Source organism: Chionomys nivalis, chromosome 2, assembly GCF_950005125.1.
Source record: "Chionomys nivalis chromosome 2, mChiNiv1.1, whole genome shotgun sequence".
NCBI lineage: Eukaryota > Metazoa > Chordata > Mammalia > Rodentia > Cricetidae > Chionomys > Chionomys nivalis.
The window spans coordinates 124,162,144-124,185,251 of record NC_080087.1 but is presented as its reverse complement, the minus strand read 5'-3'; the positions used below and the strand labels follow the sequence as shown (position 1 = coordinate 124,185,251).

The window sequence follows — 23,108 nt, the reverse complement described above, 5'->3', positions numbered from 1 at the left end:
ATAATTTTCGATTGCGATAAAAATTGGTCTACGTCAATGTGACCTTCCAGCAACATTTGGGGCTTTAATAAACACCAATGGATCTCCAGCAACTAGTGAGGATATCAGGGCTGTCTATTTTCTCTGGGTTCTTAAAACCAGATGGTACGTTGACATGAAGAAAATCTCGGGGCTGGAGAGATGGCTCAGAGGTTAAGAGCACTGTCTGCTCTTCCAAAGGTCCTGAGTTCAATTCCCAGCAACCACATGGGGAGTTCATTACAGCAACCATCTGTAATGAGGTCTGGTGCCCTCTTCTGGCCTGAAGGCATACACACAGGCAGAATATTGTATACATAATAAATAAATAAATATTTAAAAAGAAAAAAGAAAATCTCAACCCAAATTCTTCTACGCATAAAGCACTTATTAGCTCGACATGATACATTTGCTGCCTACAATTCTAGAGAAGCTTCCCATTCGGCTCTTGGGCCCACAATATTACAAGTTTAAACTTGAAATTTTCATTCGTAGGCAGACAATATTCTGATAAGATCCGAGGGCATAGCAACAAGTCTGTGACGTTGACAGGTGGAACTAATGGGGTCTTGAGGTTGGGCACTGAGGGGTCTCAAACATTCTTAACAGCTTCTTCCAGGAAAGATGACTATACTAACTAGTACTCATGCTAAAACTTGAAAATGACCCTAATAAACTCAATAGAACTAATGAATTTGGAGGTATAAATACTTTTGCTGTATTAAGAATTTCATACCCAGGCATGGTGGCATGAGCCTTTAATCCCATCATTGGAAAGCAAAGGCAGGAAGATCTAAGTTCAGGAGCCAGTTCCAGAAAAGCCAGGGCTACATAGACTTTACCTCTGCCCAAATATGTTATACATGTATACAATGAAATATGGTCATATCTACCTCTCATGTCTACAATGAAATATGGTCATATCTACCTCTCATGTCTCTCCTCCAGCTTCTCTGTATCCTTCCCACCCATCTTAGAGTTTCTACTGCTGTATAAGACACCATGACCAAAAGTGACGTGGGATTTATTTTATCTGACAGCTTGTAATCCATCATCCAGGGAAGTCAGGGCAGGAGATCAAGACAGGAACCAAAGGCAGGAACTGACTGATGCAGGGACCGTAGTGGAATGCTGTTTGCTGGCTTCTTCTGCTTGCCAGGACCACCAGCCCAAGAGTGGCACCACCCACAGCACACTGGGCCCTCCCACGTCAATCATCAATCAGGAAAATATCCCACAGGCTAACCTGGTGGTGGGATCATTTTCTGAATTGAGTTTGTCTCTTCTCAAATGACTCTAGCTTGTGACAGATTACACAAAACCAGTCAGCATACACAACATGATCCTCTCCCAATTCCATAATTGTTCTTTTTATAACCCCTCATGTCCAATTAGCGCTGCCCCCTAAGAGCAGGGTATGAGGTCCCCGGCTGGAGCATGGGGAACCTACCAGCAAACACATTCTCATAAAAGATTGATTCTTCCTCCCGCAGCATGTCAAAAGTTCCTCAGTAAGGGGTGGGACCTGGAGAGTACCTCCCCCACCTGCGCCAGAGTTTAGGCTGGCATGATCTCATGCAAATAAGATAGCAAAAGCATAGCAATAGCCATGTCAAGTCCAGAAGACAGAATTCCACAGCGCTCCTCTCCAACCTTCAGCTCTCAAGTTCTGCCTGCCTTCTCTATGGCCATGTTCCCCACACATGGAAAATTTTGATAAAGATGTCCCACTTAGGACTGAGCGTCTCGATAAGGATAAATGAAATGATTCAACAACTATCTTTTGAAAATAGATTCCTGATTAGATTACTTCAGATGCTAACCATACATCACCAAGTCCAGTTACATATACACACTGTCCTTGTAACTAGTTCTGGAGAATTTTTAAAGTAAATTGCTCCCAAAGGACTACAATTGTTTGTCTTTTCTTAAAGTGCTAAACTGAGCTAGAGCGATGACTCAATGGTTAAGAGCACTGACTGCTCTTGCAGAGAAACCAGTTTCCAGAGCCACACGGTGGCTCACAACCACCAGTAACTCCGGTTCCACATGATCCATTATCCTCTTCTGATTCCTTGGGCTCATGCATGCATGTTCTGTACATACATACACTCAGGCACGCACACACACACATAAGATAAAAATAATAACTTTGAAAACAAGAAATTATTGAAAAAAGTGATGAACTATACAGATCTGTGCTTTCTTGATCTATTTTAAATGTCATAACTTTATTCTGAATTTATGATAATGTTCCCTCTAAAGTCAATCTTAACAAATACTTAGAATACAAAATAGAAACGATAGCAAATAAACCCCACTTAACTGCAAAGCAATCAAAGAATGAGACCCAAGCCATGATTCAGGTCTCCATAAGCCAAAAGCATACATTAAGTAATCTGAAAACTGGGAATCCAAGTGTCCATTTGTAGCATGTCAAGCTGAAGACAGAGGGGGACCCTGAAAGTTAATAACTTTTGTTGGGACATTATACACAGGAAAGCAGCTCCTGGCCACTTGCATTCTGTACAAGGAAGTCATTTGTAAAATATGACATTGTACTTCTTTGCTTGAAGCTTATTCAAATTCCGACACTTTCTTGTGACATCCCTAATGGAAAGCGATCCGAGGAAATGAATGATGAGATTAATCCTGTGGAAAGGAAGCCAAGTTTGTGTCGTGATCCATTTGTGATCACTAAGCAAATCAATGAGCTTCTGCTGCTGCCAATGCAAAATTTCCCAAAGTGCCTTTAAAAAGATAACACCTAGAGAGACTTAGGTTTAATTTCTCAGCTAAAGAAAGGACATTCATTAGGAAGACCACTCGGTTCACTATTCTGAAGGAAGAGGTAGAAGATGATGATGATCTAAAAATTGCTAAAACGGTATTTATACCCATGAACTTTGGTTATCAACTTGCATAGACCTGGACTCCACTAAGAGACAAGTCTCTGGGTGCACCTGGGAAGGATTTTCTGAACTATATTAACTGAAGTGGGAAGACCTACCTTGAATGTGGACAGGGCCTTCCAATATCAGCCTAGACATAGCAAGGGAGAGGGGTTTTATTTTTTTGCCCTGCTGGCTTTCATGTGCTGGCAAGTTTGCCTTCTCTGTTAGCATCTTGCTTCCAGGTTTATCTACCGTGTTGCTGCTGCTGCCACTGCCACTCACTCTTCACCAACATCAGAAACATACAGGATAATTTTATCTTGATACAAGATTAAGTCATCTGAAGAAGGGAGACTTAATTAAGAAAATGCAGGCAAGCCTGTAGGGCATCTTCTTAATTAACATTGGTGGAAAAGGGCTCAATCCACTGTGGGTGGGCCATCCATGGGCTGGTGGTCTTGCGTTCTATAAGGAAGCAGGCTGAGCAAGCCAGTAAGCAACATTTTGTGGCTTTTCCTACCCTGTTTGAGCTTCTTTCCTGACCTTCCTTTGACGATAAACAGTAATGTGAAAATGTAAGCCATCTAATCTACATGGGAAGTAGAAAAAGACAAAATCTGAGTAAATTGGAAGCATAGGGATCATGGAAGAGAATAGAAGGGGAGGGGGAGGAAGGGAGGAGAGAGAAGAAAAATATATAACTCAATAAAAGCAAGTAAAAAAAAATCTAAAAACGAAAAAAAGAAGAAGAAAAAGAAAATGTAAGCCAAATAAACTCTTTCCTCCTTGAGTTTCTTCTGGTCACCATGTTTCATCACAGCAGTAGTGACCCTAACTAGGAAAAGATCCCAGCTTCTTCTGCCTTCTAACATGGACTGTTGCTCTCCAGAAATCCATCTGGCCTTCAGTGCTGAGGTCAAGCCTTGTGGACCAAGCAGCTACCAGATCCTCAGTCTCTCTAATGTAAACACAGCCATTTTTAAATTACTTAGACCATATCATGTTAAGTCAACCTAAGAAATCTCCTTTAGATAAATAGATTGGATAGATAGATAGATAGATAGATAGATAGATAGATAGATAGATAGATAGATAGATAGATAGATAGATAGATAGATAGATTGGATAGATAGATAGACAGACAGACAGACAGACAGACAGACAGACAGACAGACAGACAGACAGAAGAGAGATTCAATTTGCTATGGTCCTCTAGGGATCTCTAATACAGCATCCTTCAAAACCTTCAAAAATTGATTCAGTTATGTATTTCAATAGATAAATTACAGTAAAGCTGGGATCCTTACACTAAAACAAATGTAGAGTCACTGTGAATGTGGTATCTCTAAGTGTAGGTATGAGCGGTAGTTTGAGTAAGAATGGCCCTCTAGTTTATAGATTTGAATTTTTGGTCATTAGGGAATGTTGATACTTGACAGGGATTAGGAGGTGGGGTTTTGTTGGAGGAAGTGTGTTGCTGGGATGGGTTTTGGGGTTTGTTTGTTCCTGCCCTCCCCCAAGACAGGGTTTCTCTGCTGCTTTGGAGTCTGTCCTGGAACTAGTTCTTGTAGACCAAGCTGGCCTCCAACTCAGAGATCCACCTGCCTCTGCCTCCAGAGTGCCGGGATTAAAGGTGTGCGCCATCACCGCCTGACAAGCTGTGCGGTTTCAAATGCCCAAGCCAGACCCAGTTTCTCTCTCTTCCTGCTGCCTAATGATCCAGATATAGAACTCTCAGCTCCTCTCCAGCACCATGTCTGCCTACATGCCACCATGCTTCCCACCAACACAATAATGGACTAAACCTTTGAAACTGTAAGGCAACTCCAATTAAATGTTTTTCTTCATAAGAAGTTGCTGTGGTCTTGGTGTCTCTTCACAGCAATGGTGCACAGACTAAGACAGGTAAACACTGGGGACAAATGGCTGAGGTGCCTTTTTGTTTTGTTTTGTTTTTTTGTTTTTTTTTTTGTTGTTGTTGTTTTGTTTTTTCGAGACAGGGTTTCTCTGTGGCTTTGGAGCCTGTCCTGGAACTAGCTCTGTAGACCAGGCTGGTCTCGAACTCACAGAGATCCGCCTGCTTCTGCCTCCCAAATGCTGGGATTAAAGGCGTGCACCACCATCGCCCGGCCTTGAGGTGCCTATTTAACAGATCATAACATATCTGGCCTGCAAGTTCTCCCAGCGTCCCTCAGTCCCTACCTGTTACAAGGTGTGGCTGGCATACCCTGCCCTCTACCCTGAACTCTCCAGACTAGAAGCTGGACTGCCCTTCCCCCAGAGGCTCTTCCCTATATAACCCTGACATTTTGGTTACCACCCCTTTTTTACCTTTTATCCTCTTGGCTGCTGTCCCAGGTTCCCCTCTTCCCACTCCTACCCCTCATATGGCCTCTCCCAAATGTCATTGCCTCTGACTATGCTCTGCTTTATGTCCACAATAAACATTCTCCTCCACCATACCTAAGAGTAGTCATATCCTTCCTTCTTGTTTATGCTTTCATTCAACCATGTTGGTAATACTGTCATAACTGGATTCCCGAGAGAAGACATTCTGAAATGGAGATTGACGGGCAAGATGTTTATTAGCTGATAGATGTAGGATGCCCCCGGGGAGGCAAAGTACATATCTTAGGGTTTCTATTGCCGTGATGAAACGCCATGGCCATAAAGCAAGTTGGGGAAGCGAGGGTTTATACAGCTTACAGTTCACAGCACTGTTCATCATCAAAGGAAGCCAGGACAGGAACTCAAATAGGGAAGGAACCTGGAGGCAGGAGCTGATGCAGAAGTCATGGAGGAGTGCTGCTTACTGGCTTGCTCATCATGACTTGCTCAACCTGCTTTATTATAGAACTAGGGCATCAGCCCAGAGACGGCACCACCCATAACAGGCTGGGCCCTTCCCCATCAATCAGTTCATTAAGAAAATGCCCTACAGTCAGATCTTATGGAGGCATTTTCTCAGTTGAGGTTCCCTCCTTTTAGATAACTCTAGCTTGTTCCAGTTGACATAAAACTATCCAATATGATAAGTAGGGGCAAGGCAGCTACCATCAGCAAAGTGTAATCTTAGCTGAGGGGTCAAACAGCAGTACTGCTAGTAGCTAAAGGACTAAGAATGTTTATTACGAAGACCCAGAGCTGGGCAGTAGTGCACAGTCTTTGCTAAGCCCTGTACGCTCCACGGATCCCCTTGCTTTTGATGGCCAAATCTACGGGTATCTCCTCCAGGAGTCTGGTGCCTATATTTTCTCAAGAAAAATGGCAAGGAGAATTAATAGGACGTTATACAACCCCACTGTTACAGCTGATCTCCAGATCTTGCCTCTAGATTTTTTTTTTCTAAAAAACTTTTAATTGTTCATGTGTAGGCATGTGCATGTGTGAGCACAGATGACCACAGAATCAAGGAAAAAAATTTTTTTGTAGCTGGAATTACAGCTGTTTGTGAACCATCCAACATAGGCAGTAAGAACTGAACTCAGGTCCTCTGCACTAGCAGCCAGCATTTTTGACCTCTGAGCCAACTCTCCAGTCTCTCCTCTAGATTCTTAATTAGTACTTTACAAAATTGTCAAGGACACTGAGAGCAAGGAGAGTCTAAGCAACCATCATGACCAAGGGGAGTCTACTGATTCATGACAACCAAACTAAATGCAATATGATGGCCTAGAGGGAGTCCTGGAACAAAAATAAGTTAGGTAAAAACTAAAGAAATCTGAATAAGCTATGGACTACAGTAAGGGCTTTCATTAGCGAAGATGGCTCAGTGGTTAAGATCACTGACTCTTTTGCAGAGAACCAGGTTCAGTTCCCAGCACCCACACAGCAGCTCACAACTATAACTCCAATTTCTGATGATCTGGTGTCCTCTTCAGGCTCTCGGGAAAGAGGCATGCATAAAATGCACTTACATACATGCAGGCAAAACACCCACACACATTCTTCAAATGAAAATAAATTTAAAAAGTAATGTCTGCCATCTCACTAGGGTAGAATAGTAATTTTAGTTTACCATCTTGGCTAGGGAATGGAGAATTTTGGGGATCTTCTGTCTTTTTCTTTAAGATAATTTTTTACCTACCAGTATGTTCAGCCCAATTATTTATCCTGGAAGTGGAGCGATGTCAATGAGTCAATGAGGTAGATTATGAATTCAGTGTTAGTGAGTCCCAGGGGAGAATCCATGTACCACCTCTCAGATGTCCCCATCTGAAAAAGGTGACAACTCCTCACTAATCCCTGAGATCCAGGTACCCCTGAATTATAGCGCATGGTCTTGGAGTCTGTGTGTATATTCTCCTTCCTCCATATAATCAGCCATCACAGGGAATTACTGTCAGAATGAATAGCAATAGTATCATACATCCTTTTCTTTGGGGGGCTGCCTTATCTTTTGGTCAATAGCTTATGAGCTTGAAAAGTAACCAAATTCAGCCGGTGCATTCACCTGGTGGTGGCGCACACCTTTAATTCCAACACTCAAGAGGCAGAGGCAGGCAGGTCTCTGTAAGTTCAAGGCCAGCCTGGTCTACATAGGGAGTTCCAGGACAGCCAAGGCTCTACATAGAAACCCTGTCCTGAAAATCAAAATAAAATTAAAGAAATTTTAATACTTTACTGTCCTACCCAATACCATGAACTTGAGTACTTGACTTGCTAGTTACAGGGTTTTTCCCTGATTGATGCCCACTAGAATAAATAATTTTAATATAAAAATGTGTTTCCATCTACCACTTAACGCCACCTAGCACACAGAGATGAATCTCTGAGAAGTGCTGAAGTGGTCCAGGAGGGATGATGACTGAAGGAGAACAGCCCTGTGGCCTCCTAACACATCTGCAGCCCCTGGGCCTGCGGAGAACCCTGTGATTTTTGAAGGGCCCACTTCAGTCAGTCTGAGCCTCTTGTGCACTGCAGTGACTACTCATTTTAGCACAAATCCACTCCTTGTCTGGATTGAAGGGGGCAGGAGATTCTTAAACCGGCCTGCCTCTCAGCTTCTTTGCCCTATAACTTACAGGATCATGGAAGGAATCCTCATTTGTCAGAGATATAACATGCATTCAACTTAAAGCCCATGCGGAAGTCTTTTAATTTCTTGGAGAAGCATTCCTGGGTAATTTCATGCATTTTAATTACCACAGAAATAATTTTACCCTTACTTGTGCATTGCCAAAAATAAGAACTATGGCTGTGGTATATGACACAGATAACCTCATCTATTTTAACATCAAAAATGACAAAATTTGAATACAGATATTAAAACAACACAACGTTCTGAAATTTCTTTTGTTTATTTTATTGCTTATTTTTTAAAGGCCCACAGAAGTGAGTGAAAATATCCAAAGGGCTAATTTCAAACAACATGAGACAGAGATTAAGCAGTAAATATTAAAAAAATAAAACTTTAGCTTACTTACTAAACTAGGGCGAATTCTCTGGAAACGGAACTGTTAAGTTGGTCTACAATGCATTACTGAACGGAGGACATGTATTTCCCAGTAAATTTTAAACATGGAGTACGTAAGCAAAAACGTCTTCTCAGCATATGAAATTATTCAAGTCACAACCCCCTGAACAGACTATACAAATTTGTTTTCAACCTGAAGTTAGAAGTGCAAAATCGTTAAAAAATAAAAATATTTCTACTGTTCTCAGTAGTCGATTGATAAATCCTACAAGTCTTTAAAGGCTTTTCAACGAAATAAACCATGAACTCTTGGCAAGCTCCTTGCTTATGCTCTCGGGAAACTGGGCTTCTCTTCCTGTGGGTGAGCTGCACTGTTAGCATGGCTCCATTTTGAAAAATCATGTTCAGACCGATGGAAGACCCAGCGCTCGCATAGCTACAAGTCTGCACCACAAGGTCCCTGGGCAGGTACCACCCTCAGCTGATAAGTAGGAAACAGGTTCAAGACAGGAAGCAGAGGTCAGACATTCCAGTTTACAGAAGCTAGTCTCCACAAAACGCCAAGGGCTTTGAGACTACAAACGGGCAACACATAAAAACTGAGGCCACTGGGTAACTTTAATGCTAGGGATTGATGTTGAGGGTTTAGGCTGCTTGCATCACAAATGAAGATACTTAGCTGCAGGAAGTTCTGCTATCTGGGCTGCGTGGCTACACATTTCTATCGCCTGGCTCACCTATGCTCCTAAATGACCGCGCCTGATGCTCAAATTGTTGCCCCAACCAGCATCTGAGCTGCTTCAGGCGTTTCCAAATCAAAGAGAGGTCACACGAGGCCTAGAATTTTATGAAATTTGGGGCATTTTGTCTAGCATTACATTTAATAACGATTACTTCAAAGTTGATGCAGGAATAAAGGGCTCACTTATACCTTTCTCTATTCTTCAAGCTATTTTGTTGATTAGAAAACACTAGTCAATCCAGGCAGTGGTGGCACATGCCTTTAATCCCAGCACTCGGGAGGCAGAGGCAGCTGGAGCTCTGTGAGTTCAAAGCCAGCCTGGTCTACAAGAGCTAGTTCCAGGACAGGCTCCAAAGCTACAGAGAAACCCTATCTCAAACAAACAAACAAACAAACACCAGTCCTCCACAGATGGATGAGGGTAGCTTATAGAGTCAATGAGGCGATGAGTTCTTGGAATCTGACCAGCCAGGAAAAACTATGCACCAGCCAACTCTTTAACTTCCTTTCTCGATGAATAGTTGCCAGGTGTTTTAATGTAACCAGAGCGTTCTCAGGCTAAGGCCCTGAGGAAGACCGTGTATTTTGTAGGATTCAGAATTGTGTCTGAGTGTGGAAAGCCGTCTCCTGGCTCACTTGCAACCACAGGCAGTGGTCCAGCTTTGGTAAATTGCGGTGTCATGGTGAAAGAACTCTGATCCTCTTCCGGGCCATCCTTTAGGGACTTGGAAACGGAAGGTAGTGCAGTTTTTTCTGGCCATCTGCCAGGCATGGGATCCCTGGCTTCTTGGGGTAAGTTCGGCTAGCAATCTTAAAGAACTCCTCGGCAGCATCAAGAGCAATGAGACGGTCCTGCAATCAGAGAAAAGACGAAAAAAGAAGCTCATCAAGTTGGAAACTGAGCTACACGGATGAGAAATTTTAATAAAAATAAAGCCTGCCCTAGAAATAACACCAAGGAAGTAAAACAGTCATTAAAAATTTCAAGACTCAGAGGCTTACCTCACCCTTTTACTTACCCAAGAGATGTTTCCACCAAAAATTTGTGAGTGTGAGTATATGTATGTGCAAGTGTGTGCGGGCATGTATGTGTTCAGGTGGGCCGGTATGCACGCCGCGTGCAAAGGTCAGAGTTTAACCTTCTGTGTTGTTCCTCAAGAACCACCCCACCTCTGTTGCACTACCTCTCGCTGGGAGCCGTGCACACCTGACTTGGCTAGGCTGGCCAGTCATCAAGCCTCAGGTGTCCGCCTATTCTCTGTGTCCCAGTCCTGGGATCACAAGCAGTGCCACCATGTCAGGCTTCCAAAGTGGGTGCTGGAGAAAAAAAAAAACCCAGCTCTTCGTGCTTACACAACAAGCATTCACCAACTAAACTATCCACCCAGCCCTTCCAATCTTAGGCTGGATAGCAACTTTGACTCTGACCTAATGTTGAAACTTTAACCACACAGCAGAAATCATCTGAAAAACAATCTGGCCACAACTCAGGTCTCAACAGCTTTAGACGGGATCCAGAAATCCTTCTCTTCAAAGCTTCCCAGGTGGCTCTGGGGCCATTAGTCACAGGTGCTTCCAGTGGAATCACCATTCGCCACTCTGTCCTGGTGGAGCTGGTGGGGTTGTGATGTGGGGGTCCCAGAAATAACAGAAAAGGTAACAAAACGGGGCCATGAGGAAAGGCATCTACTTACCACAACCAAGAGGTACCTCTCAGAGAGCTCCCAGCTGGCTGGGAAGATGGAGGTCTCTTCAGCCAGTTTCAACAGCATCTCTCGGGCTTTTCTTGTGTTTTTAGAATCACTCATGGTGCTGAGTTTGGTCACTGACAGCAAAGAGTCGGCTTCCCTTTGAAAACCTAGGGTAGATACACAAAGCCCTTGTTTGAAGCCATCACTAGTGCCATCCCACGATACTATCGCTGAGATTATTAAGAAGGAATCCAAGTGTGGATTCTGTACAGTAAAAACTAAAGTCAGAGGCACTACCGAGTGTTGTGGAATATTAGTTTAAGATGTGTAACATTTGTTTATGCTGTGGAACGCTTGTTTAATGATGCAAAGATGTGTAGCATTCTTTTAGGTTGCATTTGTTTAACTCTGTGAAGCTGTGTTGCTTTGCCTGCCTAAAAACCTGATTGGTCTAATAAAGAGCTGAATGGCCAATAGCTAGGCAGGAGATGGATAGGCAAGGCGGAGAGAATAAATATGAGAAATCTAGGCTTGGAAGAAGAACAAGAAGAGGGGCAATGAGTGAAAACAGGGAAAGGAGAGGAGGATGCCAGGGGCCAGGCAGCCACCCACCCAGCCAGCCACCCACCCAGCCACCCAGTCACCCAGCCAGCCAAGTTACCCAGCCACCCAGCCAGCAATGGAGTAAGAAAGGAAAGAGAGTTATATAGAATAGAGAAAGGTAAAAGCCCAGAGGCAAAACATAGTTAAAGAGAACTGGGTAATTTAAGTTAGAAAATCTGGCTAGAAACAAGCCAAGCTAAAGCCAGGCATTTGGAAGTAAAAATAAGTCTCTGAGTATGTATTTGGAAGCTGGGTGGCAGGTCCTCAGAAAAGCAAGCAGTTTAAAAAAAAAAAATGCTGCTTCCCAGCTCTGTGTATGCAGGAGGCTCTTTACTTAAAACTATCTTTGCAGGGTGGTGGTGGTTATGCCTTTAGTCCCAGCACTTGGGAGACAGAGGCAGGTAGATCTCTGAGTTCAAGGCTAGCCTGGTCTACAGAGTTCCAGGACAGCTAGGGCTGTCTCAGAAAAACAAAAGCAACAACAGAAAAACCTCTATTTTCAAGTTTGTCCTTGCTGGCTCTTCCTTGTTCCCTTCTCCCTCTAAGAGGGAGGTCGTCCTGACCCTGACTGCTCACTGCACCTGCCACTGTACTGTTCTAGAATCCTGCACCTCTCCCCGGCCTGCACAGTGACATCACCTCCAGGTTGCTACACCTTAAAGCCCTGATCTCCTTCCTCATGGTAGTCTGGACAGCTGGTAAAAATTATTTTCCTAAAGATAGAAAAGAATCAAAAGATGAGACCTGCTCAGGCTGACTTACACTGCAAACTCCCAACGCACAGTAATATTGAAAGGGTTAAGAGGGCAGAGTGCCCACCTTACCCCGCTATTCCCCAACTTAGCCAGCCAGGGCTAACAACCTGTTATCCCCCCTCTGAAAATCTTTAATGCCACGGGTTAGGTTATTTCTAAGAAGAATGATCAAGGACTTTAAAGGTGAGTGTTCATTTCTGAACAGTAAAGCAAGCTTATATGATGTGGGGATATAGTTATTCAACCGTAGCAAAATTAAGATTACTGACGTTATCCAGTGTCTACCATAATGTCAAGTGTATTTTCCCAACCTTGTAACTTTTCTTCCTTTTGCCTCTTTTAGAATTTTCTGCTGTGTTTAACTATCTCTTACAAACACTATTTCTTTCAAACTGCCATACCCTATCACTAGGAAATGTTAGTAGTAGCCATTACTACTTGCTCAGTCAACCCCCTCTAATTCGATCAATAAATAATGACAAAACAGTAAACGGGCTCTTTTTCATAGCGCCTCCTAGGCTGTCGGCTGTGCGAAGATGAAGCTGAATATCTCCTTCCCTGCCACCGGCTGCCAGAAACTCATCGAAGTGGATGATGAATGCAAGCTTCGGACCTTCTATGAGAAGCGCATGGCCACAGAAGTGGCTGCCGATGCCCTGGGTGAAGAGTGGAAGGGTTACGTGGTCCGAATCAGTGGCGGCAATGACAAACAAGGTTTTCCCATGAAACAAGGTGTCCTGACCCATGGCAGAGTGCGCCTGCTGTTGAGTAAAGGGCATTCCTGTTATAGACCAAGGAGAACTGGAGAGAGGAAGCGCAAATCTGTCTGAGGATGCATTGTGGATGCCAATCTGAGTGTTCTCAACTTGGTTATTGTAAAAAAAAGGAGAGAAGGATATTCCTGGACTGACAGATACTACTGTGCCTCGTCGGTTGGGACCTAAAAGAGCTAGCAGAATCCAAAAGCTTTTTAATCTTTCTAAAGAAGATGATGTCCGCCAGTACGTTGTCAGAAAGCCTTTAAACAAAGAAGGTAAGAAGCCCAGGACCAAGGCACCCAAGATTCAGCGTCTTGTGACTCCACGTGTCCTGCAACACAAACGCCGGCGTATTGCTCTGAAGAAGCAACGAACAAAGAAAAACAAGGAGGAGGCTGCAGAATATGCTAAACTTTTGGCCAAGAGAATGAAGGAAGCCAAAGAAAAGCGCCAGGAACAGATTGCCAAGAGGCGAAGACTGTCCTCGCTGAGAGCTTCTACTTCTAAGTCTGAGTCCAGTCAAAAATAAGTCTGTAAGGGTAACAAATAAATGATCAGACCTTGAAAAAAAAAAAACAGTAAACGGTAACACCCATACGACCTCAGTGCTCTGTGTTAGCTCATGCTTGGGGACAGATGAAGGAACACATGGCCAAGTAACATGAGCTGGGGAAAACAGAAATACCAAGGTTTATACTTGAGAGCATAAAAGCAAAGCTGAAGAATGAATCAGCAGAAGGCAGTTTAATAGTCACTAATAGTCAGCGCTGGTGGCCTTTCTACGGAAGCCACGGTGGAAGCAGCGAGAGGCGACGCACGTGACTAGTCATTTCACCATGTCACGATCCCTTCCACACTCACCCAAGTCTTCGAGGATTCTCCTCCATCTGTTTCTCACTTCCCTGCGAATCTGCCGCAGGGTGTAGATATCATAGTTGAGTCTCTGCCACTCCTGCAAGAGATAAAAATCCCCTTTCACTAACAACCTCTGGCCCAAAACCCCTACCTCATTTCTGAGATGCATGTTGCTTAAACATGTGGTTCCGCCCTTCACTAATCTGAAACACAACCTAAAAGAAAAGGAGGTGTGGATGAGACGGGGTTGACGAGAAAGAATGTCCTCTGCTGCCACTGTTGAAGAGTATGTCCCTCTCTGGGTGACATCGTTTCTAAACATGTTACTTAGACTCTCTGATTACCAGTTTTCTCCACTGCAGTGACCTGACCTGAAAAATGGGGTTAGCAATAGTAAAACTTTCCACGTAAGACTACTGTCAAGACTTAAAGTATAAAATATTAGGACAAGGGTTGTCCCGACAAGTAGAGTGCTTGTCACACAAGAGTGAGGACCAGAGTTCAGATCCTCAGCACCCAATGCCCAGTCGGTGTAGAGGTCTGTCTAGAACTTTACAGAAATATGGGGTGTAGGGGGGTCCCTGAAGCCAGCTGGATAGCTAGAGTAGCCAAATTGGTTAGCTCTGGCTTCAACTGAGATACCCTGTACTATGAATAAGGTAGAGTGACTGAGGAAGACTGCTCATATCAGCACATATGCACAAGCACACATACAACACACATGCAACACACCACAAATGCATGTACATACACACAACACACAGACATAAGAAAAAGATAGGTCAATGCCTGCCTACAATAAAGACCTAATAAAACCCATATATTGGGGCAGTTTATAGATGAAGAAACTAAGGCTCAAATAATTTACATGATGACTCTAATATATTCCAGGTAACAGATATCAAAAGTGGTGTTTGAACCTAAGTTTTACTCTAAAGCTCATAAAAAAAAAGAAGGTAAGACTCTATATCTCAGTGTGTTATTAGAATGATAAACAGATTTAGGAACCCCAAGCACCCTGATTCTGAGCCGTGTTTCTCACACCGTATCTTAGCATCACTCTCTTGGCAGGGTAAATTGCTCAGGCACACAGGGAGTCATTAAAAAGTTTCCATTCTTGAAAGTCCTCTGCCAACCTTCGGGTGATACTGGCATCATATAGACAACATCATATAGATCCTAACACAGAAGCTGAATCGTAGGTCTTCAGGGCCTAAGCATTCTCTGAAGGCGTCCCAGGAATTTGCTTTTAAGGTGACATAGCTATCTGTAAAGAGCAATCGTCTTACAGTGAACACCTTTTCCTTTCTCAGAGAAGACACCTGTCCTCACTCACAGCTTTAGAGAACATCATCTTACATGTTGGATGTAAGACGCAAGCTATTTAATATTCTGACTCCTGGATCTGAAAACGCTCCACTGATCCACTCATTCCCTACTAAACTCCCGTCAAAACACACTTGCCTTGCAGACTGCCTTTCAACTTGCATGCCTAGTTAAGAAAAATAAATTTAGCTGCCACTCACACGCTCCAAAAGATACCACTTTGAAAAAGAAAAGCTAACAAAATAAAGTGTGCTTTGTCGTGGCTGGACTTTAGACTGTATCTGAGGACTGGTCATGCCCTGAGAAGAGGGCAGGCTTTCTGCTACTCTCTCTAAGACAGGAAGTTGTGCATTTCCTATTCCCTTAAAAAAAATTAAACATAAAAAGATCCAAAGACGTGTGCACAAGTGTGTGACACAGCCAAAGGCACAGGCATGACTGTGTGATGCCCAGGGTCAAGGACAAAGTCTTTGACTGTGACCTAAGGAGTGAGGGTAACCAAATCATCTGGAAACTCACAAAGGTGCAGGGATGGCCCAACAGTTAGAGCAAGGCTCCTCCAGAGGAGCCAGGTGTGCAGCACAGCACCACGCAGTGGTCATAACCACCTCCAACTCCAGTCCCAAGGGGCTCTGACACCCTTGTCTGGCCTCTGGGGGCACTTCATGCACACGATCTACAGACATACGAGCAGACAAAGCACCAATACGCCAAAAATAATGGGTTTTATTTTTAAAAATAAATAATATATGATTCTGGCCTCATCTTGGCATCATATTAAAGCATACCTAGTGAATCCCTGCCCCAGACTGGATATATAGCAAAGGAAAAACTCGAGCAATGGTCTTTTCGGTGGAGAGACCTTACAGTACTTAGGTGACCGCTCGGTACAACATACAGTGCTGAACAAGACCGTCTGGGTTTGGGTCCAGCCCCACTGACAGGCTACCTCACTGCCTACGCGTCATCTACAATACGGCTGTATCAGTGCCTACACCACAGCTTACTGTGAGGGTCAATTGATTCGATGGCCTTCAAACAGAAATCAGTACACATCCTTCCTCGAGTCAGTGCAGATATAATCCAGAAACAATACTGATGGGCTGCAGAGATGGCTGAGCAGCTAAGAGAGCTCACTGTTCTTGCACAGGATCTGAGTCTGGTTCCCGGCACTTATGTTAGATGGCTCATAACTGCCTGAAACTCCAGTTCCAGGGGAGTCTGATGCCTTTGCCACCACGGTACCTGCATGCATGTACACATACCCACAGACACATACTCATAATTAAAAATAATAAAAAATTAACCTTTTGCTGGGTGGTGATGGTACATGCCTTTAATTCCAGCACTCAGGAGGCAGAGGCAGATGGATCTCTGTGAGTTCAAGGCCAGCCTGGTCTAGAGAGTGAGTTGCAGAATGGCAGTCTCCAAAGCTACACAGAGAAACCCTGTCTTGAAAAACCAAAATAATAATAATTAGTAAATAAATTTTAAAATGAACCTTTAAAAGACCTGCTTTACAAGAACCCAGAACCTTAATTTATGCAACAAACCACTAGGTGGCTTCACTAACTTGTGACTGAAGGTCTACTAAACTGTCTGTCTGGTGCTGATGCCCCTGACATGACCCTTTCCATGTATAGACAAAAAGTTTTATTTTTCAGAGTTAGAGACACTGAAATTGCATGGATTCATTTTTTTTGGGGGGCAGGGGGTTTCGAGACAGGGTTTCTCTGTGGTTTTGGAGCCTGTCCTGGAACTAGCTCTTGTAGACCAGGCTGGTCTCGAACTCACAGAGATCCGCCTGCCTCTGCCTCTCGAGTGCTGGGATTAAAGGCGTGCGCCACCACCGCCCGGCAATTGCATGGATTCATATAAAATTCAGTGTTGATATTTAGCAATAGAAAGATAACTGATAAGCGGGCGGCAAGAGGAGAAAGCCTTTGTTTGGATCATCCAGGTGCCACTTTCTTCTATTGTCCATTATTCGTTATTTGACAATTCCCCCAGTAGAGAAACTACAATTCATGCAAGGCCATAATTGGTCCTCAACATAAAAGTTCATATAAGAGAACTGATATGGGCTTAGGAGGTGGCTCAGTCGTTAAGAGCACTTGCTGTTCTTGCAGAAACCTGGGTTTGGTTCTCAGAACCCACATGGCAGCTAACATCCGTAACTCCAATTCCAGGGGATCTGATGACCTCTTCTGGCCTTTGAGGGCACGGCACACACATGATACACAGTCATACATGGAAGCAAAACACTCATACACATAAAATAAATAAATCTTGACACAGAGAGGGAAGGTATAAAAAAAGACTAAAAGGGCCAAAGATGACAAGCTGTAGGCCCTGGTCACAACGGTTCCAGAGAGCCATGTCTTCAAAGGCAAGAGTCTCAAACCCTAGGCTGGGCTGTGGCTGGCGACTGCCTGGGTCCTGTACCAGGACAGTCACATGTTCTCCCTTTGCCTGCTACAACTCTTCTTACTACTGCCAAACACTTCGAAGACAAAGGCTGCTGGGAACTAACTTCTTACCTACCCACGATCTACTCATGAGCAAAAGGATCCTTGCCAGCTGAATGGTGACACAGCCTAGTATCCCAGCCTCCCTTTCTATAAATAACCTGCACATAAGATTAATGGGATCACGCTGGAGAGATGGCTCAGAGGTTAAGAGCACTGGTTGCTGCTCTTCCACAGGTTCAATTCCCAGCAACCACATAGTGGCTCACAACCATCTGTAATGAGATCTGGTGCCCTCTTCTGGCATGCAGGCAAAACACTGAATACATAATAAATAAATAAACTTTTTTTAAAAGCTTAGTAGGATCAAACTTTCACACATCTATTCATCCACACATAAGATTATTTTCTTTTTTTAACATAATAATACCTAAAGTTCAATGGGGGGAAAAAACCTCTAAAACAGAGGCTGGAAGTGGCTCAGAGGTTAAGAGCACTGACTGCTCTTCCAGAGGACCTGGATTCAATTCCCAGCACCTACACGGCAGCTAACAACTGTCTGTAACTCCAAGATCTGACACCTTCACACAGACATACACAGAGGCAAAAACAACAATGCACATAAAATAAAAATAAAATCTTTAAAAAAATCTAAAGCAAGTAGAAACCTTAGTAGAACTTAACTAAAATTTGGATTTAATAAAATAAGCAGGAAGAGGTGACTGAATTTCCCCTTAAGTACTTCAAATAACTCTAAATAACAGAGCAAACATGAGGGAAATGAGAAATGGTGGCATAAAAAGCCTCTCTAGTCACATCTGTACATAACTGATAAGACTCAGTCCCTCGTGGTAGGAAGGAGCAAGTTCTTGGTGTACTTCTGTAACACTTAAATTTTAATGACTTACTTTTTAAGCTTGAAACAACTTGAAAATAAAAATTCAAGATCAGCTAAATAAGCTTCACAAGAGAATTTCATTCCATTAAGCACCAAACATTAAGTTTTATTTCCTTAGCTTGTGTTTATTTTCCTATAATTTCCAAAACAGTATATTGAGGTCCGTGTGCTGCGGTAGCCTTAAATATTAAGAATGAGTGAATTAGCAAAGATCTGGCAACAAGAATAATGTGGAATTAATTCCATGAAACACACCTGGGAACCAAGTCAAATGGAAAATTTGTGCTGAAATGAACACCTAGAGACGCTCATAACTATACATTTTTTGGTTTCTCCTCTTCAGTTGTTGGCCAAATCCGGTTAGAACTAATTGATATGAAGGCTGAAGCAACAACATGGAAGAAAGGAACAAAATGAAATCTCATGTCACTGTCTTCCAGCCTGGAGTGCCAAGAGCTGGCTGTGAACAGGACCACTGATTTCAGTTCCTTAGACCACATGGTGGTTTGGGTGCAAATGGCTCATTGGGAGTGACATTATTGGAGAGGTGGCCTTGCTGGAAGAAGTGTGTTACTGTGAGGATGAGCTCTGAGGTCTCAGATGTCAAACCAGGCCCAGTGTCTCTCTTCCTGCTCTCTGTGGATCAAGATCAAGAATTCTCAGCTACCTCTCCAGCATCATGTCTGCCCGAGCGCTGGCTAGCTTCCTGCCATGATGGCAATGGACTAAACCTCTGAACTGTAAGCCAGCCGCAGAGAAACGTCTTCCTTTACAAGAGTTGCTGTGGTCATGGTGTCTCTTCACAGCAACAGAAACATTAAGATAGACCGTTTCTCCCGCACAAAATCAAAGCACTGTATATCCAGGGCTGGAGGGCTTGCCTAGCAGTTAAGAGCACTTTCTGTTCTCTTCAGACTCTGTGGGCACCAGGTGTGCGCAGAGTGCACAGACAGACACGCCGATAGGCAAACAGACACTCACACATCAAAACAAATTTTACAAAGTTTTAAACACTGTACTTTCTAACAAGCAGCCCCAGTCTTTGGTACCACAATTCTATACTCTGCTTCTATAAATTAGAATCCATACAAAGGTTTTCAAATCAGACAGCATTTATCTTTCTGTGTCTGGCTTATCCCATTTAGATCCTAAAACAATAACCTCCATGTTCATCCACACTGTTAGAATGGCAGGATCCCCCCCGCCCCCGCCGCCTGACACACACACCCTTTGTTTTGTTTTTGACACACTCTTACTATGTAGCCCAGGCTGTCTTGGAACTAGCAATCCTCTTGTTTCCTCCTCCCGAGTTCCTGAGTGCTGAAATTAGAGCTGAGACACACTGTTCTCTACTGCTTCTGGGCCTTTAACCAAAAATGAGCATCCTCATTTGTATACATCACTGTTTTTCAACCTGTGGGTCATGACCCTTTGGGGATCGAATGACCCTTTCATGGGGACCACCTAAGGCCAACAGAAAATATAGATATTTACATTATAATTCATAACAGAAGCAAAGTCACAGTTATGAAGCAGCAATGAAAATAAATTTATGATTGGGGGTCACCACAATACGAGGAACTATTTCAGCATTAGGAAGGTTAAGAACCATCACTCTACATTTAAATCCTACCTATCCTTCAAAGTTCAATTCAAACGCCACCACCTCTCTCAGCTTCACTGAAAGTATTGGCTTCTGCCCTAGAATGCCCTCAGCAACTTTATGAACAGTGCTGTAGGTTTACTGTCTACACATTGCTACACTGGTCTGTGCAGGGCCTCTTTCACTGCCTTGGACACTAGAACCTGGGTTCATCCATATCCTATGTAGTACTCTGTACACGGTGCAGCCTACAGTGGGTTTGCTGAGCTCAACTGCACATAAGATGCATGAGGAAGTTTTGAAGGTGGTGGAGTCTCTTTTAAATCTAGAACATAGCACTACATCCTCTAAAAAAAGCTGCGTGTGGGCGAGCCAGAGCCAGGTGACTCAGTGGTGGAGGAAGAGTGCCATCTTGCACAAACTGTCCTTCGACTACCACATGTGCACTGGTAGCACGAGTGTGTGAGCACATACACGTGCAATAAGTAAAAGTAAAAAAAAATAGTGTGTACTATATACTCCTTTCCTATTTTGAACGAGGCAGAGTTATATAAGAAGGTATTTTGACTCAATATATTTGAGAAGCAATGAATTCAACGAAGATGAAATATAACCAAATAATACATTAACCGCTCTACTCTGTGCCTAATCAGGCATTTGAGATTTGAAGGCTACTGTTCAGATCTGCCCCTTTCAGAACTAGAACTATCAAGGACACACTGTGTGACAGGCGGGCCCTGACTGGCCCTCTACATTTGGCATCACATTCATAAGAAAACCCAAGAGGATTTGAAGCAGAAACCTGGCAGGCGAGAGTCTGTGAAGTAAACAACTCATCTGATTAAGTAAGAAACCCACAAAAAGTCCAAGAGTATTTGCTTCCCAGATTCCTTATTTCTCAAAGAGCTGCCACTCAATCAGACCCAAATTTAGCCCGCACTATTGTTCCTCCTGAATGGAAATGAGAATTCAATTAGATAGAATGTAAAACTTCCCAAAGATGGTCACCTGGGAAAAGAAAGCAGATGTGTGGCCCGCCTCTATTGGGGGGGAGGGAGTAAGAGTCTGGGGGTGGAGACTGGGGGGGAGGGGAGCGAAATGACAGTCAGGATGCAATATACGTGAGAAGAATTAAAATAATAATAATAATAATAACAGTAAAAGAAAAAAGGCAGCCCTTCTCTATTTTCAGGGAGGAGGTACCAAGGGGAAGGGAGGGAAGAGGAGTAGAGACTGGGGGAAGAGGCGGGGGGAGGAAAACCGATCGAGATGTAATGCATTTGAGAATAATAATAATAATAATAATAATAACTCCATAGCTACTGAGAAACCCTGTATCGAAAAACCAAAACCAAAACAAAACAAAATAATTATAATAAACCCGGGCAGTAGTAGTTCACGCCTTTAATCCCAGTACAGAGGCAAAGGAAGGCAGTTCTCTGTGAGTTCAAGGTCAGTCTGATCTACAGAGCAAGAGTTCTAGGGCGGAAACCCTATCTCGAAAAACCACCGATAAATAAATAACTAAAAATAAGAACGAAGGGTGGTCCTCCTCTATTGTCTCCTGTCCATCACTATCCAGCAGCAGAAAGGTCAGTGCAGCCAGAGCTCATACAACCTGCTCCGAGGGACACACTGGGGAGACCTGTCGAGGAAGGAGGGTGTCAGGCAGTCAATTATGCAAAGGGAGATCAGATCCCTGCACTAACTAGTGTCAAGGCCACCTGGGCAGAAGGAGCAAACCCCTTGGTGCTCTCAAGGCTTGCTTTCTCACTCAGTCCACCAGATGTGGCACACAAGCAGGAAGGGTTGGATTCTATTTCACTATTCCTAGACAGCTGGTGCACTCGCCGCCATCTGCCTCTCTGCCTCCCCCCAGATGGGACAGGCTCAAATGACAGAACACAGAAACCCAGTACATCAAAGGATACACACCAGCTTAGATGGACCTCTGAGGAGGGCGTGCCAAGGAATTCAGTCCAAGAGGGGTCAGTGTCCAGGGGTCTGGCACTTAGGCCTATGAGGGTTCCAGGACTTGTCACCCCGACAGCTCTCAACATTTGGCGTTAGGGCCTAAGCAGAGGATGTTATTACAATGGAACACAGTCTAAGAAAGGAGCGCCTAGTTGCTGGTAACCAGAGCTGATAGAGAAATGAGCCTTTTCAGCTGAGTAGGTCAACTTCTGATGAAGGCTTTGCTATCCTCGGCAGACCCCTCCTTCAGGGACAGAGGCAGTTCCTGATGCTGGAACCTCCCCTGGCGAAGCTCAGGAGACAAGATTTCTAGCCTCGCTGTCTTCCAGATGGCCAGTTTCACACCCACCTAAAGATGTTGGGTAGCTAAGGGATGCGTTCTCATGAGCTTGCTACAGTTAAAACTGTATTGGTTTTTTTAGGAATTTTTGAGTGGCTCAAAATGGTTGATACTGCTAACCCTTCATGCGGGCTTTTACAAGTGCCTGGTAGGCACCTGTCGGAGGACCCAAAGCATGCTAACATCACCATGTTCTGAATGGGAAGAGCCATGAAATTTGATTATACATATACAGAATGCCATTTTTTTTTCAATTTTCCTCACCTCTAGCCACTCTTTCCCATACCCCAGATCACCCAGCTTTGTTAATCATAAATACTAGGGTGCTGGAGAGATGGCTCAGTGGTTAAGAGCACTGGCTGCTCTTCCAGAGGTCCTGAGTTCAATTCCCAGCAACCACATGGTGGCTCACAACCATCTGTAATGAGATCTGGTGCCCTCTTCTGGCGTGCGGGCATACATGGAGGCAGAATGTTGTATACATAATAAGTAAAAAAATAAAAATAAAAATCATAAATACTAAACCATATCCTTGAACAGAAATGGCTGAGGCATGCTCTCCTGACTCCACTCACTTGGCTTCCTCATGAATAAACCTTTTCTGTTTTGAAAAACTCATCAGATTTTGATGAGCGGTGGTGGTGCACACCTCTAATCCCAGCACGTGGGAGGCAAAGGCTGGCAGATCTCCAAGTTTGAGGCCAGCCTGGTCTACACAGCGAATCACAGGACAACCAAGACTACTCAGAGAAACCCTGTCTAGAAAA

The 23,108-nt window shown here is 43.7% G+C and overlaps 1 protein-coding gene and 1 pseudogene across 1 annotated transcript in view; one reads left to right on the top strand and one right to left on the bottom strand.

Annotated features, from left to right (window-relative positions):
- Positions 1-8,203: 8,203 nt before the first annotated feature.
- Positions 8,204-23,108, bottom strand: part of Mreg (melanoregulin) — a 59,598-nt gene continuing 44,693 nt past the window's right edge. The window contains exons 3-5 of the mRNA XM_057763190.1: positions 13,739-13,829; positions 10,765-10,928; positions 8,204-9,922 (exon numbers count right to left, since the gene is read on the bottom strand). Of these exons, the coding sequence (XP_057619173.1) occupies positions 9,788-9,922; positions 10,765-10,928; positions 13,739-13,829 (390 nt within the window). The 3' untranslated portion in view covers positions 8,204-9,787. The remainder of the gene's footprint in view (positions 9,923-10,764; positions 10,929-13,738; positions 13,830-23,108) is intronic.
- LOC130870455 (40S ribosomal protein S6-like) lies at positions 12,641-13,443 on the top strand (annotated as a pseudogene).